Source organism: Trachinotus anak, unplaced genomic scaffold (genome assembly GCF_046630095.1).
Source record: "Trachinotus anak isolate AG129_WGS33_773 ecotype Australia unplaced genomic scaffold, CSIRO_AGI_Tana_v1 ptg000004l, whole genome shotgun sequence".
Classification (NCBI taxonomy): domain Eukaryota; kingdom Metazoa; phylum Chordata; class Actinopteri; order Carangiformes; family Carangidae; genus Trachinotus; species Trachinotus anak.
The window spans coordinates 13,326,234-13,340,654 of record NW_027273855.1 but is presented as its reverse complement, the minus strand read 5'-3'; the positions used below and the strand labels follow the sequence as shown (position 1 = coordinate 13,340,654).

Here is a 14,421-nt window from a genome sequence, read left to right as displayed (position 1 = left end):
TTTTTTAAAGACATTATCTCAGGTCGAATAACTGATTTTTTTTTTATTTATTTATTTATTTATTTTTTTTTCATGTGGTGTGTTTTACAGATGTTTATTTCACTTGTGACTCAGGGCGTGCAAATGACGTCATTGGAAGGACGTGTAGTTGTTTTTGTTTTCGGTCAAAAAAATGTCCTGATCAGTTTAAACCACATGGAGTTGAAGGGGCCCCTGCTGCTGGTGAGTGCTCTGTGTTTGGCTGCACTGACTTCACCACAGGACCGTGAGTAAAACCGGAGCTTCTTTAGTGTCTGCAAGTTAGTTGTTTGGCAAACAGGCATGAATCTATTCTATCATGAATCATTGACATAGTTAACTTACAAGTGGCTCACAGAGGCCTTCAAATGAGCCATTTGGTAATTTGAGTAGTTTTTAAGAAAGTTACTTTTCCTTATTACTGACAGTGGTGACTAAGTAGGTGTACCATTTTATGCAACTTTAGAACTACTTTGCTCCACCACATTTCACAGACAAATATTGCACCTTTTACACTGTGTGATAGCTGTTCCTAATTGCTTTTCAGATTAAGATTTTACATAGAAAACATATGATGAGTTTATTAAATATAATGCTTTTTGAATTAACCAGTAATGTGGCCTATAAAGTACTTAGCACTGTCTAACCTACATGTTGACTAATGCAAGATGAAATAATCATCAAACAAAGTATCATTAACAGTGGAACAATCTGAAAAAAGTGCTTCTAGGCTACATAATGAATACTTTTACTTTAAACACTAGTATATTTTGCTGATAATGCGTTTCACTACAGTAACATTTGAATAGACTTTTACTTGTAATGGAGTGCTATGATGTTTTTGCTTTTACTTAAGGAAATGATCTTAATACTCCACCCCTGCTGATGGGGTAGTATGTAAAGTGAAACTATATAACATTTGAAAGAAGAAATAACACAGTAGCAACAATAGGCAGTTGGAGTTTTTCCTCCATAGCTTTATTTGGTTTAGTATGGCCTGCAGCTTGTGGTGGCTAATGTTAGCTAACCTTGAGTAACTGAGTCCGTCTGCCGATTTTATGACTCACTGCTAGTGCGATGTTGCATTTTGGCATGTGATCAATAAACAATTTGAATTGTTTTAACACAGAAGTACTAAAACAATAAGCAAACACACTGTACCCAAGTGGGAGACATGTTTGTTTTTTCCTGCTTGTGGTCCTGGTGTCACCTCACTGTTAGCATCTCTCACTGTATTTCTGAACAAGACATGTTCCTAGTTTTTACACAAAGTTAAACAACAATTAATTTACCATAGTGCAAAAAACTACAGCTCCAATGATAATTTAGCACTATGGCAGTGCCTGTACTTCCATCATCATTACCATGGTTTCTATTATATCCACCCACCTTTTACTACTGTGTTATTACAAATGTAAATGCAGTTTTAAATTCGGTATTTTTACTTTTTGTGGCTCTTTATTGCCACTTGTGGTCACAAAAGTTTTAGATATTCTGAACTTTCTGCTCTTTTTCTCCCATGGTGATTAGACTCCTAACAAACAGAATATCTTTTTTTGGACATTGAGAGAAGGGTTGCAACCCTATGGTTATGTTTATCTATTTATCTCTATAAGATTTTTGTTTATTTAAGAAATTGTCAAAAAAAATGTGAATAATGTCCATCACAAGTCCCCTGAACCTAAGTGACACATTCATATTCCCCGTTTGGACTAAAAACCAAAGATATTTAATTTACAATACTATAAACAGAGAATAGCAGCAGATCAACAGATTTGAGACACTTGGATTTGAGGAATTTTGCCATTTTTGCACAAGATTTATAGTTGAAAATGTAAGTTAATCAATTAGTCATTCAGTTTGTTGATTGACTAATTAGAGTACATTATTTACACAATAATGTACTGTGATGATACAATACTGCGAGATGTCATTTAAAAAATGACCTGAACATTTTTTTGCTTGTGTTTATGAGGCTGTGGGGAACGCCCCCTCGTTGCCCCTCCAGGTCTGTCTCGGATAATGGGGGGCCAGGAGGCTTCTGAGGGGGCGTGGCCCTGGCAGGTCAGCATCCAGATCCAGTCCAGGCACCACTGTGGTGGGACAATCCTAAACAGCCTCTGGGTGCTCACTGCCACACACTGCTTCTACAAATACCTGTGAGTATCACACACACACACACACACACACACCCAACAGAGCTGCACCCAGTCACATGTACCTCAATCTATATTTGTATACATGAAGTGGAAAAAATAATGTCAACACGTTATGAAAAACTTTGATCCCCAGAGGAGTTATTAACATGCAAAAACAGATGCAAATGTGACACATTAGGTGAAATCTCAGTTATAAGCATTTTCCAGCAATAAAACTCACAGCTCCAAGGTAAAAAAAAAAAAAAAACAGCATCTGCACTAGTGTCAATGCCAAAGTCCATCCAAATCTGAGATTTAGAGACACTGGGACCATTATACACATTATCATTTCCTCATATTTATTTAATATGATATAATTATTGTAATGGCCTCCTAATGGACATGAATCAGAAAACAATCCACAAATCCACAAATGGTACAAAATGTGGTAGCTAAAGTGCCATCTTCCATTTGAATGTTTTTACACTGGCTACCAGTTTGCTTAAGGTCTGTTTTTAAGATTTTACTTCTTACATTTAAAGAATTTCATGGCCTGACCCCAGAATTACTGACAACATATCAACCTGCACACAGTCTGATGTTCTCAGGCAGGAACCTACTTACAGTTCCTATGTTGAAGTCTAAGACTAAAAGAAACAGAGCTTTGGCTGTCGGGGCACCTCAGCTCTGGACTGACACACCTGATGAACCCAGATTCTCACCATCAGTATCATCTTTCAAATCACTTTTAGAAACCTATTTTTATAGAAAGGCTTTTGCACCTCGATTTTGTTTCAATGTAATTGTCTTTCAAGTGTGTGTGCGCAAGTATAGGTATGTGTGTATGTGTACATGTATATGAATGTGTAGAAGAAATGTATATTTAAATGTTTAATATGTGAAGAGAAACATGGAACAATAGTTCAAACTAAAGTAACATCACACATTTAAAGGTGCATCTGTGTTTATCTGTGTTGGATTTTTTACAAAGCAAGAATAGCACAAGCTGTGTTTGGTTGGGTGGTGGATATGAGTAGGTGCCTGACTGGGCCATTTTAGATCCAAGGGCAGTATTTTATTGTCTGTATCAACATTTCACACAAGGAGCTTTTATGGGTTGTAGAGAGAACAAACCTTAAATCTAACGATAAATAGATTGACTGCAAAACACACATTACCTGTTAAAATCTGCACCGTTAGCGTTTAAACTGAAGGTTAAACATCCAGGAGCCCATAAATCACACAATGAATGTAGACTGAGAGATGCTGCTGTGATTCAGCATTTATGACCCAGTGTTGTTGCAGTGTTTGCCATGGTGACTTTTTTTTTTTTTTTTCCCAGATCTCTTGTTTGTAATCTACTCTTTATGTCAGTGTATGCAAGTGTGTGTGTGTGTGTGTGTGTGTGTGTGTGTGTGTGTGTGTATGTGTGTGTGTGTACATGTATGTTAATTTCTATTGTTTTTTAACTCCTCTCACGTCATACACAAACAGAGGTAGAGGAATGTGTCAGCTGGTGTTATTGGTCTTTCCTACACCTGAACGTCTAAGACCATAGAGCTGTGACCTCTTTAGCAGGAGGGCCACTTCTTTTCATCTCCTCTTCTACAATCAGAGGGGAGCCTGTGACTATAGTCCAGAAATACAAATATTTGGAACCATCTTGGATGACAAATTTACCTTTGAAGCTCAGTCAGATCAGATGTTTTAATGTTGTTAAGTTGATGTTCTATACTTCCTCTAGTGATTCAGATAAATTTACCATGTAAAATCTTGTTGGTTTGGTAATCTCAGTCTGACCATCAACAAAAACCCACTGTGAGTGCGGGCTGTGAAGTGAATTGGTGTAAATTTGACTGATCACATGACACAGAAAGCTCAGCTCACCTTGCTGGACTTTCAGCAGCCGTTGCAAACACAGTTTAATTCGCTACCATCAGGACAGAGATTTTACCTCCCTCGAGGCAGCACTAACAGGTGAATGAGAGCTGTTGTATGAGCTGTTGGTGCTTTAAAAACACTGTTACCTGCTGCGAATGCCACAGGATGTCTCCTGGTTTTTGGCCTCTTCGTCTTGCTACTCTCTCTAGATGGTTTTGTTGACACGTGATGATAAGAACACTGAATCACTCGATTGATTTTGTGATTCATTGCTGTACGTGCATTTTTTGTTTCTCACTACAGTTTGTAAGTCAAAGTGCTTTTTTCAGAAAGATTAAAGTTTTACTCTACTAGCCAGTCTGTGGTACCTAGGATCTGATGGGACCCACCTTTGTGTGTGGCGTGGCTCAGGTTGGGCGAAGACTTTGAAAAAGCAATTACTCCAATTTATTCTTAATTTAATCTTTGCCCTTCTGTTTTGTGTCCAGTTGGATCAGCAGAGCCCATTTCCGTGTGGTGGCAGGACTTAATGTGTTATCTGCTCCTGGACACCACACCCAGATCCGCTCCATCAGTGAAGTCAAAATGCACAAGGACTACAGTGACATCACATCTGACAATGATGTGACACTGGTGCTCCTCAGCTCACCCTTCAGCTTCACTGACCATGTCCAACCCATCTGTACTCCTCATAATGTGACCCATGAGTTCACCCTCAACTTCAGCCACTGTTTCATCTCTGGATGGGGGAGCACCTATTACAAAGGTTGGTTTAAAAATGCACTGATTCTGCAGGATAATTATGAAACGCACTGCTGGCTTCCCTGACTGATAATATCAGTAATAGCATGTTAGCTGACATTATCCTGCTAGTATAGCGGGTCACTAATGAAAACAGACGTGTAACACTATGTAGCCACCGAGTTACTTGCACATAGGGGAGAAGATGAACTAGTTCTGAGTGAAGCTGGAGCCTTTCTCCATCTCAGCCACATCAGTATGGACTCCACGGTCTCCACAGGCTGCAGAAACAAAACATTGCACTGATTTGAACACAGGTGCAATTTGTTGCTTATGAATTCACCTTTTCACATGTAAGTGCAATCATGGAGTAAGCGCAATTTCTTCTTTCAAAAGTTACATAGTCAAACTTTTAATAAAAATATCCTGTTTTCCTGTGACTTTGGGTGTTTAACTATCTGTATTTTATTAGATTCTTATTCTACTTGAACTGATTTTATCCTCCTCGTTAACACTTTACTTTAACTGCCCCTATTTATAAACTTTATATAAATATATTATAAACTTTATATAAGTAAATGAAATTGAAATAAATGGTTTATAAGACAGTATAATGTAGTTTGTAATAATTGTATGTCTCTTAAAGTAGTTTTTGTGACTAGGCATAATTTCTACATTATTACAGCATTGGTTGAAAATCTGACTGTACTTGTGGGTGTCAACGGGAGTTACAGGTGTTGACAAATACATTAGTAAATACACGTATATCTGCATACAACAACATTATAACATGTTATCATATAGTGTGATTATTAAAGTAAAGTCTTGCCTTTTCCTCCTGTGTTTTTTTAATATTGCTCTCATATATAATTGCTTTTAAGTATTAAGTGCATGTCTTATTGACCATGAAAGCCCATTAAAAGTAAAGTACCATTCTGTGTGTGTGTGCTGTAGGGAGGCTGTTAAACAGATTGCAGGAAGCTGAGGTGGAGCTCATTGACAGGACAACATGTAACATGATCACCTGGTACAACGGCCTCATCACTGATAACATGATCTGTGCTGGACTGGAGGGCGGGGCGGCTGATACTTGTCAAGTGCTGATTCTCCTGCATAATACAATAATAATATATAAATAGAATAATATAATATAAATAAATAAATAATAATAATATATGTGTATAAAGTTACTACAGGCTGCAAGTTTCAGATCCGTTCAACATGGCTTCTGTTTATGCTTCAGGGTGACAGTGGAGGTCCTCTGCAGTGCTACAGCGAGGATGAGGAGAGGTTTTATGTGGTCGGAGTGACAAGCTTCGGGGAAGAGTGTGGACTTCCTCACAGGCCGGGAGTGTATGCACGAACCAGCAGGTTTGCAGGCTGGCTGAAGACAAGTCAGACAGCATCAGTGTCTGCTGCACACAGACTGAACACAAGACTGATCTCTGCTCTGCTCGGTGCTGCTGTGATGCTGCTCTGAAACATCCAGCCTGTCGTCAATAAATATCACTGCTGAACAAGAGACAGTGAATGTCTTCCAGCCATCTGCATTAATGACAAAACACTCCATCAGCTCATGAAGAATTTCCTCAAAATCTTTATTTTTTTGTTTTGTTTTTTAGTTTTAACATCATTACCAGTCAGCACGATCAGCCTGTTAGATCTACCAGTGCTCGTTCAAAGGCCTTGAAAATCAATTTTCTCAGTCAGTGTTATGACTTAGACTGATGGTCTCCAACATGAACACAGTTTTCTGCCAATGTTAGAACAGTTTTGGTTATTTCACATAAGAACTTTCTGTATTTTATCTTCATTCATCATAGCCCACGGCAAGTTCTCCAAGATGCTGGGAACAACTTAACCTGCCAAGTACCTTGTGCATAAGTGTAGTCAGGTGAATTGCACTTTGATGATAACTGATAATTAACACCTATTCATGGCATTATTTTTAAAGCATCCTCAGTTTACCTCCTAAAACTTTTGCACAGCACTGTAAATATAACAAATATGTCAAGTGACTAAATAAAGCCTTGTGGATAAAAGGGAATAAAAAAAGATGATTGAAATATGTTTCTTTAAATAGATTTCTATAATGTTTTAAGATCATATTGCTTTTTATTATTATTTGTAAGAGCCACAGAAGCTCAACTCAAATGAGAAAAGAGGGAAAGAAGAATGGGAATTAAAAAAAAAAAGTAATTTCCCACTAAAATAACAAACGTAACATGTTAATTACAATACTCATGTTGTGTTTTGGAGCTAAAGTGGTGAGTAATTATTCTATGTTTATATTTTATTGTGGTAGAATAATAATTCACAAACCTCTAACCTGTGTTCAGGAAACAGCATGTTCACTGTAAATGGATTATATTTTCACCAACAACCAAAACTGACCAGTATTACATTAAAAACATCCACATATATTTATGTGCGGTATCATTGGTACCACTTTCTATTGAGGCACATTTTTAAAAGGCTTATACGTTGTAACAAATGGATTTATCGGTAGTTAATAAATAATTTACTCATGCTTTATAGATCAGGTAAAAGCCATTATTAGATCAACATTAACATTGCTGTGAAAGAAGCATTACATTTGTTTTTTTAGAAACAAGAGAAAGAGCCCTCCAGTGCCCTTCATTTTTCTGGAAAGGTTTTCAGAGCATCTGGACCAAAATCCATTCATCAACAATTTAACAACATTTGCAGCTGGAGGTTGGAGGGCGGATTGGAAAATGAGAAACTCATGAGCATTTCTTAATGCATTACTAACATTTATATTTGTATTATTACCAAAAAAGAAAGAATATCAGCCAAAGGGATTTTTCACAACTTGGTAAGAGAAAACTTACTATTTATAAACCCTTTATAATGGAGGTTTCACAAGAAAGTGGTATCATGTTATTAAGGGACCTTATTAAGGGACCATTACCTTTTTTAAATGCATGCTGTATAATTTTAGATTTTCATATGTTTTTACCACTGTTCCATGCAGACATGCTTCACATTTATTCCGTACAGCATGAAAATTACATGAAAAACTTCAGAAAGTCTATTGTGATTTTTTGTTATTGTCCCATCACCACTGCAGGGGAAAGGAAAGGAAGCAGTGCACCAAATCTGCATTAATAAAAATGAATGGATGCCTAAAAAAAAAAAAAAAAACATTCTTAAACATTTGAACATACAGTTGTGATGTAAAGTGTTTGTGTTTCAAACTGTAAAACAGGTCAAATAAAACATACAAAATTCACTAGTAAGGTCCTTTTAATGCTTTTAGTATGAGTTAAGAACCTGTCAACCAGGTAGTAAGATACCTTTTAGTGTTATTAAAGAAATATCTTCATTATTTCTTAAAACACAAAATCACCATATATTATACATCATTCTAACATATGAATATGATTTCAGGGCATTGCTGTAAAAGTGCTTAATTTAGTCAATCTCCCCTGAATAAATAATGAATGAAGTGAGAAATTCTAGTAAAAGATAAAGATGAAAACATCTGTAGGTATTTCTAAATAGGAGGTAGATGACACTGAGCTGTGACGGCATCATAAATGCAGCTAGTTCATTTTTTAAGACTGACACCTGGTGGAAGGAAGGTGCGAGAAGAAAAAGCACAAGAAACTCTGACAAAGCATTTTTTCTTTATTTGACGTGAAACACATCCAATGACAGTGTGACAGTGTTTTTGTCAAGTAAGACATGTTGTTAGAAGTTATCGCACCATTGACTAGTTCAGAATGTCTTTGCTGCAGCTCGACGATGCATAGTGAACAGACAGTCGTTGAGGTATACATTGTGGGCCCTTGAGATTTGTGACTTTTGTGTGAAAGATCCTAATTTCATTACCTCACATGTACATTTACATTTTGTGCTTAGAAGAACTTTGGAGGTTTGAAATGTTGCTCACAACGTGACAACTTGAAAACTGAAATAAATATTCAGATGGAAAAAGTCGACTTGCATTGTCCTCGTGGAGTTGCCTGTTGAGATTTTTCATCAGATCTCAAAGCTGATGAAAACTGGTGATGACCAACAATTTCAGAACTGAGCAGTGAGTGAAAACTTTGAAGATGTTGGCATGGAAAAAGAATGACTTATTTTCACACAAAAAGGGCATCCAGGAAGAAACCTTGTTTGTAATGACATTGGAGGATTAAAGTCTGTCAACTTTCCCTTATTGAATAGCACCAATGTCTATTGAAAAGGCTTGAAGGGCAACATGAAATTATAAAACTTTATTAAAACTTGTTGGAGTGAAACAGTAGCAACAAAGCAATTATCACACAGTCGCTCAGAAGCTTCAGTTTGTTATTCATGAGTAACTAACTTGTCCCAGATACTGGCTCGCATACATGTCGTCAGTGTCCGTCACTGAATGAAAAGTGGTTTATTGATGTGCTGTACTGTGTGTCAAGCTGCTTCTAAATAAAACCAGCTGTTTGCAGAAGTTGTGCAGTTTCAAAATAAAGATTAGATCAGGAAAATATTGATGAAACCTCTATAAAATATATTAAATTCCAATTTGGGGTGAAAAGAATTAAAAATACAGTGGAGGCGACATTTAAAGAAAAAAAGAAGAAATAAAAAAAATTGTTTAATATTCTGGGATCATTTTCTTACAAGAGACAAACCTTGTTGCACCAGAAAAGCCAAATATCACTGTTAAACTGAACACATGCACACACACACACACACACACACACACACACTCCCTCTTGTACACACACACACACACACACACACACACAAAATGATATTGGGAAAGTGCACATTGTTCCTGCCAAAATAATCTGAAACCTTTTTTTCTCTTTTGCAATGTGATACCATTAAATTAACAACGCAGAAAAATGCTGTCAAGTATGAAAGATCAGTCAAGTTTTTTTTTTTTTTTCAAATCGACAAAGTTCATTTCCATGTACACATTAACACCAGTAATACAGTATTTGACCTCTAAAATACAGTATACAGACAACACCCTTACCCTCATTTATGACCTCCTTCTTTCTGTTAAAGGAGGATTCTGCAATTTTTAAAATCACGAGTTGCTCACTGATTGCTGTTCATTCTTAATGTAACTTCTTTTTTTTCAGTGTTAGAGACATTCAGAAAGAATTGGTTTATATGGTGATGATGAAATGAGAAAGGCATGACCACAAACTTAAAAAGAACAAGACACCCCCTTCCTTTAAAAAAAAAAACAAACAAACAAAAAAAAAAACATGATATGAATGTGTTTTGAATTCTAAACTGGGGTCTGATTCAACATGTGAAAAATGATGGAACAGTTCTTTAAGTACACTAATCATGCAGCCAGAAATGAGGGATTCAATGTAAAAAAGTACTGAAGTTCCACAGGTTTTGTAAGGCAAAGTTCTGTCTTCATTCTTGATATCTCTTTTTTTTTTTTTTTTTTAGAAGTTCATCAGTCTATCATCGTAAATGTCACAATACAAAGGCACTAAGTTGCCTTCTGACATTCTACGTTTATCTAAATCGACTGTGAGGCCAACTTTAAACGAAAGATGCTCTTTGCTTTGAGATGGGAAACTACACACAGGCTGAAAGCTCGCAGCTCACTTCAGTTCAAGCCAGGAGACAGTGAGTTATCCTGTGAAACTCTGCCAGCCCTTGACAAAAAAAAAAAAAAAAATCTCAACTCAAGGTCTACTTACTCACTTCTTCTGAAGCTTTCAATCAAAAGTCGAAAGCCCTCGAACAAGCCCGTAAGTTGACCTTGAATTTATTTTTTCTATTTTTTTAATTTATTTATTTTGGCTATCTGCTGATTCCTTACATTTAAGTGTCAGAGCTAAGCATCCGATTTTCCAAAAAATAAATACCCGGCTATATTAAAAAAGAAAAATTATTTAGTTATTTATCAACATTTATCACTGTTCTGAAGATATTTCCAGAATCCTCAAAGACTTCTCTCACATCATCCAAACAATGACAGTGGCCAAATGACAATGTCCTTCCTCAATTTGTACATGAATCAAAATTTTAAATTGTAGTTATACTGAGAAATATTCACGTTTCTTTTCAGTATTTAATATTTCCATACAAAACGGGAAAAGGGTTAAAAATGTTTTTCATTAAGGAACAGTACTTACTCATCCAGATGATTGGAAGATTGAAAGACCCTCTAAGTGTTTCAGAGATTGCAGTAAAGAATTTATTTTTCAGAGAAACAGATGCATGTGCTTTGACTTGCATTTCATTCTAACACGAGAGTCTTGGGCTTGTTAGATTTTTGTTTTCTGGACCATATGTAGACATTGATCGACTTCCAAACCAGCATGCACAGCTCAACACCAGGCATAGCTTCAACTGTTCTTCTGAAAATTGGTGCTTTTAAAAAAAATGTATTAGTACTATCACAATCATGAGAACTATCTAACAGACCAAGGCCTACTTACAGCGAAAATGAAGAATCTGTTTCATCTTTACTATCCAGCTTTGTACGTTTATGAAGCGAGTCTTTCTTTTCCCACACCAACAGATAACTCAAGTGTATTTTTTTATTTTTCCACTTTGTAACGTGTGAATGCCGACAGCATGTCTGCAGGCAAATACAGTATGTGATGGGAGGCGAAAGCCACGGTGCACCTGGTAGGAAGGTAATATATCAGGACTGCCCCTGTGGGCTGCACTTGCTGGTGGCACTTTTTAATACTGTTGTGGATTAGCTCTCGTGACAGCAGCAGACATGAGGGGGGTGTCCCCTTGAGGCAGGTGAGACAGGAAGTGGACTCAGAGGTGCGAGGACTTCAAAGTGCAAGGGGGGCAAAGTTCCAGCTCCTCTCAGCAGTTCCAGTGCACCATCCTGCCTTCAAGAATGGAGGGGGTAAAAAAAAACAAAAAAAAACAAAAAAACACAGGGATGAATGGTTCAGGATAAAAACCAAGGAATGGAGGAGGGTAGGATTTCTTTCTTTGATGAAAGGATGTAATTCAAAATGTCTTATAAAAAACATGAATTAGAGCTATGAGGGAGAAGTGGGATGCACAGAGAGGATGAAGATCAAATTTCCTCCAGTTGACAGATGTGTCTACGATTCAGAGGAGAGAAAATCTGAGTGAACCTGGACTGCAGCAGTCGAGCAGGTGGAAGCAAAGAAGGAACAGTTTCTGAGAGGGAAGCACGTTCTCATTACAGTACTGGTACTGTACTCGCATTCCCACATTGTTTGGTGTTTTGAATGTGTGTCTGAGGTTTAATATCGGGGTTGCTACTGAACACACCCCGATTCCTTCTCCCTCATGTCTGTCCTCAGAGCCTGGCTCAGTTTTCTGCATCAGTTGGTGAAGGGTGTTCACATGTTGTAGGCCACGTAGATGGGGTCCAGTTGGTCTGCCAGGAAGGAGTCTCGCAGGTGCATCCTCTGCTTCTCTCCTCTGGAGTTGATGGGGATCACACCGGGGTCCACGATGACCACCACCCCAACGATGAGGTGGTGCTCCTCCAGGACCACGTTGGTGACGAGGGGCACCAGGTCCAAGGCCTCCTGCTCCGAGCCGCTCAGTTCCGCCACCACCACCAGCAGGTTGGTCCATGTAAACACAGCGCTGAGGAGTGTGTAGAGCATGGAGCGAATTCAGTTACATTTCCTGTGTTAATGTCTAGCACTAAACTCTTTTTAGGTAAATAGAAAAGTGTGCAAAGACAACTATACGTTACGCACATGGCCGGTACATTAACAGATTGAACCTCACCTCTCTGCGATGCTGCGATGGGCTCTGGACACAGATGTCTCGATGTCGATGGGGTGGTAACGCAACCCCCTCAACTCCAATGTTTCGTCAAGGGAGCCCACCACAAACAAGGCATCGTGACGATCTGTAACAGAAAAGTATTTCAGATTAGATTAGAAAGTAATTCAGAAATTCCTACTTGGCTCAGAATGAGGTTAACTTCTATCAAATGTCCTCTCACCTCCGCTTGCATCCAGGAGCTCAGTCCTCTTGATGAAGCCCAGGTATCCCGTCCTGGCCCACAGTGTGTGGGGCTCTCCAAAGCTGAGTCTGGTGTTGAAGTGATCCGCCTGCAGTCCCTCCTCCCCGTAGATGGTGTAGTAGCCGCTGGCGCTATGAGGACTGTTCACCCAGATCTAAACAAAGACAGAAAGGCTGGAGTATTTCTATATTTGTGAACCCCTTAAATCTCAGCTAACCAATTTCCCTTTTTGGAGAAAACCATGTGGTTAAAATACAAAGTCAAATGAATTGATTAGTGTGCTGTGCTCACTTAACTCTGTGCTAGTGAAACCAGTCCAAATGCTGCAGAGGAAAGAGAAAATGATCAAATATCATTGACCCATGATCCTCTCTGCCTACTCACCTCCCCAAGATGTGAATCTCCCAGCGGGCCTCTGGTCTCTGGGTTGACTATGATGACCCTCACTCCCGGCAGGATCTTAGAGGAGAATATAAGAAGAGCTTTAGCTTTAGGGATAACACAACCACTTCTATTACCTCTCTGGGTCTGTGGCCACTGTGACCAGCACACAAATGAGTTTTGCTGGTCAATAATCAATACTTACAGTGCCTGACTCCATGAGTGGAAGACTCTGTGGCGCTCCTCGCTCCACTAGCCTCACCCTGAGGGACACGGACAAAAGAGAGCCTGTCAATCATTCTGTTTGATCCAACCGAGCCAGCGTGTTTGTTGTCACCATGTAGCATCAAGTGATGACCGTAGCTGCCTCTATACTAGTTATAAGGGTCTCCAGTCTTACCTGTCATGACGCAGTGACTTCATGTCAACATAGACTGTGGAGGGGTCTGGTCCAGCAGTGCCCTGAGGACACAGAGAGGAAAATAAACACCAGAAAAACGGGACTGAACCTGAAGCATTTTCTGTCTGGATTAAAGTTTTTAAATTAATACAACAAAACAGCATCAAACACTGATCTGAATTAAGACATTGTCTTAAAGACAATGCAGTGTGTATCTGTATGAACCAACCTGCAGGCAGATGGCCAGGTTGACCCTTGAGCCAAAGGCTGTGCTGACAGCACGCGGCGACAAGCCGAGGTCTTTGAAGATCTTGGAGAAGGACTGCGTGAGAGCGAGACGAGGCCGCTCCTCTGCTATCACCACACAGCTCCGCACGCACGACAGATTCAGACCCCGCGCCTGGAGACATGCACGGCGAAAGGTTATTCACACTTTTAACAGAGAAGTGGAGATGGAGCTGGACATAAACATGCACTCAGCATTGGTGGACTTTTTTATCCAAAGTGCTCTAAAGTACCAACAGAATAAGATGAGAAACTGAGACGTGTAAACTTCCATATGCTGTAAACACTTCCAATTTCATTCAGTACTATGAATTTTAACTTCTGACACTACACCAGTGTCATTTCATACACTTGTATGTTACATACAGGTTTGCAAACATGGATAGTTATTTGTTTATTTGCTCTGTTTGAATGATTATAGCCTAATTCCATTGTTCTCATTACACCTTTCAAAACAAAATCATTTTAGGATTATTGGACAGGCTTTCATTAGTCACCTTCGCAGCAGAAAGGATTCCTGTGAGAAACGAATTTATCACCGTTTTGTTATTAAAGTGATGACAGAAATGACAGAGCAGTCCTTTTAAAGAGGAACCACATGTGGTAGATTGTGT

The 14,421-nt window shown here is 38.6% G+C and overlaps 2 protein-coding genes across 3 annotated transcripts in view; one reads left to right on the top strand and one right to left on the bottom strand.

The window, feature by feature from the left end:
- The first annotated feature begins 109 nt into the window (after positions 1-109).
- LOC139620494 (transmembrane protease serine 11D) lies at positions 110-6,300 on the top strand. Of its 2 annotated transcripts, none has more exons than XM_071476099.1 (5): positions 110-265; positions 1,994-2,177; positions 4,526-4,803; positions 5,733-5,875; positions 6,022-6,300. In XM_071476099.1, the coding sequence occupies exons 1-5, from the start codon at positions 124-126 to the stop codon at positions 6,256-6,258; spliced, it is 984 nt and encodes a 327-aa protein (XP_071332200.1). In that variant the 5' UTR covers positions 110-123; the 3' UTR covers positions 6,259-6,300. The 2 variants fall into 2 exon arrangements, with proteins under 2 accessions (XP_071332200.1, XP_071332201.1); XM_071476100.1 differs by having other exon boundaries at positions 145-222.
- A 2,109-nt stretch (positions 6,301-8,409) lies between these two features.
- Positions 8,410-14,421, bottom strand: part of dip2ba (disco-interacting protein 2 homolog Ba) — a 42,848-nt gene continuing 36,836 nt past the window's right edge. The window contains exons 32-38 of the mRNA XM_071476092.1: positions 13,752-13,922; positions 13,523-13,584; positions 13,328-13,385; positions 13,126-13,200; positions 12,721-12,895; positions 12,501-12,624; positions 8,410-12,353 (exon numbers count right to left, since the gene is read on the bottom strand). Coding sequence (XP_071332193.1) covers positions 12,101-12,353; positions 12,501-12,624; positions 12,721-12,895; positions 13,126-13,200; positions 13,328-13,385; positions 13,523-13,584; positions 13,752-13,922 — 918 coding nt within the window. The 3' untranslated portion in view covers positions 8,410-12,100. The remainder of the gene's footprint in view (positions 12,354-12,500; positions 12,625-12,720; positions 12,896-13,125; positions 13,201-13,327; positions 13,386-13,522; positions 13,585-13,751; positions 13,923-14,421) is intronic.

Bases quoted from the DNA above. Each gene is read 5' to 3' on its own strand.
- LOC139620494 (XM_071476099.1), top strand. From the start codon at position 124: ATGACGTCATTGGAAGGACGTGTAGTTGTTTTTGTTTTCGGTCAAAAA. The intron at 266-1,993 runs GTGAGTAAAACC...TGTGTTTATGAG, and splicing joins ACTGACTTCACCACAGGACC to GCTGTGGGGAACGCCCCCTC. The intron at 4,804-5,732 runs GTTGGTTTAAAA...TGTGTGCTGTAG, and splicing joins GGGGAGCACCTATTACAAAG to GGAGGCTGTTAAACAGATTG.